This window comes from Carettochelys insculpta, chromosome 7 (genome assembly GCF_033958435.1).
Source record: "Carettochelys insculpta isolate YL-2023 chromosome 7, ASM3395843v1, whole genome shotgun sequence".
In the NCBI taxonomy this organism is placed as follows: Eukaryota; Metazoa; Chordata; order Testudines; family Carettochelyidae; genus Carettochelys; species Carettochelys insculpta.
The window spans coordinates 44,154,908-44,157,611 of NC_134143.1; the positions used below are offsets into that span (position 1 = coordinate 44,154,908).

General features: G+C 36.3%; 1 protein-coding gene across 1 annotated transcript; it reads left to right on the forward strand.

The window, feature by feature from the left end:
* Positions 1-214: 214 nt before the first annotated feature.
* Positions 215-1,221, forward strand: LOC142015877 (heparan sulfate glucosamine 3-O-sulfotransferase 1-like). The gene has a single exon (XM_074999798.1). The coding sequence runs from the start codon at positions 224-226 to the stop codon at positions 1,151-1,153; it is 930 nt and encodes a 309-aa protein (XP_074855899.1). The 5' UTR covers positions 215-223; the 3' UTR covers positions 1,154-1,221.
* Positions 1,222-2,704: the final 1,483 nt, after the last annotated feature.

The window sequence follows — 2,704 nt, forward strand, 5'->3', positions numbered from 1 at the left end:
TAGATAACTTTCCTGCATAGTACTAATTTACAGAGAAGTCAGAGTCCATCTATGATGCAAACATGCATACGTAGCATGATAATTAGTCTTATTTTATTTTGCAGATACTTCAGAAACTTGTTTGTTCATCCCCAGCTCTGTCAGCCAACTCCTCAAGAAGGGAATCTCTTCTTATTTCACCAGCCAAGCATAACTGCATTTTCAGCTAATTATTCTTCTCCACATGGCCTTCCTCCTGGTGTCAGCTTATCTTTTGCTGACTCACACTCAGGGTGCTCCTGTTGAAAATGGGGCACTGCTGGAGTCACTAAAGTCACAAGTAGGAATTTTCAGTAATAAAAGCGAACACTATTCTGCACAGGTGAGACCTCCTGGCACAAACCGACGAATACCTCAGACGATCATTATAGGAGTTCGTAAAGGAGGAACCAGGGCCTTACTGGAAATGTTGGATATTCATCCTAACATTGTGGTAGCAACTACAGAAGTCCACTTCTTTGACTGGGATGAGAATTATATTAAAGGAATAGACTGGTATAGGAGTCTGATGCCATTTTCTTATGAAAATCAAATTACTATTGAGAAGACGCCAGGCTATTTTACCTCACCACAGGCTCCAGAAAGAATTCATGACATGAATAGCTCTATTAAACTGCTGCTCATTCTCAGAGACCCCACAGAGAGAGTAATATCTGATTATACCCAAGTATATTACAACAGACTAGAAAGCCACAAGCGTGTGCAGCCCTTTGAAGACATTGTTATTAAAAATGGTGCGCTTAATACCAAATACAAGGCTATTCAGAGAAGTCTGTATGATATCCATATGGAAAAGTGGCTTAAGCACTTCAGCTTAGATCAGATTCACATAGTGGATGGCAATACTTTAATCAAGGATCCTCTTCCTGAGTTACAAAAAGTGGAAACGTTTCTTAATCTTCCTTCCAGAATTGTGTCCTCAAATTTTTATTTTAACCAAACCAAGGGGTTTTATTGCATTAGAAGTGATGGAAGAGAGAGATGTTTACATGAATCCAAAGGGCGCCCTCATCCTGTTGTCAACAACACTGTTTTAGAGCAACTTTACTCCTATTTCAGAGAGCACAATGCAAAATTTTACAGGATGGTTAATCATTCCTTTGACTGGCATTAATACATTTGGAATAAATGTTTCTTAAAATGGCCTGAAACAAACCATTTTCAGAGTTACCTGCTCTCCGGGGCTGCTTAGACTGAAAACTTAAGAAGTGGTTATTTTGGAAACAAATTGTCCATTAGCAGCGCTGGCCCCCTTTAAACCTGGGAGAAATACATTGGACTATTTTCATGGCTGCAAATCCATTACTTTCAATGGAGTAACTTCAAACTTACAACTATGTGACTGAGATCAGAGTCGAGTCTCTTTGGGGAAAATGACTGCTTTCTGTAGTGTACAAAATGTAGATCGCTGAAGTGGTACCCTTCTAACTGTTCTGTAATTTTTGTTGGTAGTATTTTTTTATATCATGTGCCGTAATAATGGCATTGATTTCTAGAACTTTCATACAGAGTATAACAACATTTGTTAAAATAGGGGATTCCAAAAGTGCTTCCTTTAAGCAACTTAAAATCTGGTAAAGTACCTATTTATTGTAAAGTACTTCCTATTTAAATAATTAACATATAATAAAGGGGTTCCAGTCCAACTATGTCTTTGAATACCTGCCAGTTGTGTTGAAGCTCCTTCTGTATATGATGTTAGTATTAAACAACTCACCTGCTTGTTACTTGGGTGCAAAATCTTCAAACTGGTGGAAAAAATTAACTATTTGGAGAAACTTAAAATTTTGGGCTTCAGGAAGCAAACAGGTGAGGATCCAAAACACCTTTGATTTAGATAGCAATATCCATCTGCATAATAAAAAAATAAATCTGTAAACAAAGTTCTTATTAGATGGTGGCAATTGTAAAAGGTTTTATTTATTTACATAAATTGTCACTTTCCTCTTGGAGGGAAAACAATTTTTCCATGAATACTACCTTATTGTTTGTATTTCTGTGACTAATCGTTCTATTGCTCTCTTAGATTTAGTTTACATATCTAATTTGATACATTCTTTACTGAAAAAAATATTAATTGCCTGCTCTCCAAAGCATGGAATAACTTTTCTTTGTAATTTCTATTTGCAGATCATGAGATGTACTCAGAGTTGAAAGTAATTTCGTGTAATAAGTATATAATATGATATATCAATCACAAGGTATCAGATTCAAGATATCAAGTATGATTTAATCAGATTTTCTATAAAATCATGTCAATCCATATTCAAGCGTTAGGAATTGTTTGTTCATTGTTATTCTGACAGCATCATGCTGATCTTTTTAGGTTCCAACTCTTCTTGTATGCACCAGTACTGCAAAAGAAAACCCACTTTAATCATTCTGGAAGGAGTTGTTTTACCAATTACAGTTATCCTGAGAAATATACTAGCTGTTGCATTTAGGTTTTGGTCATCATATGAAACGTCTCTTAATAAATCACCCATCAAAGTACAAATAAGAGCCTATAGTGGGATTTTAGAAGTATTTTCTGCATCCACTAACAGGCTTGTCCCCAGGCAGGTAGGAGAGAAGAAGTAAAAATAGTCTTCATGATCATTTGGAATGTGGCTTGTCAGGAGCTTCAGTTTCGCAGTCAGAGGAGGTGACTCAGCATTGTTATGAG

Bases quoted from the DNA above. Each gene is read 5' to 3' on its own strand.
- LOC142015877 (XM_074999798.1), top strand. From the start codon at position 224: ATGGCCTTCCTCCTGGTGTCAGCTTATCTTTTGCTGACTCACACTCAG.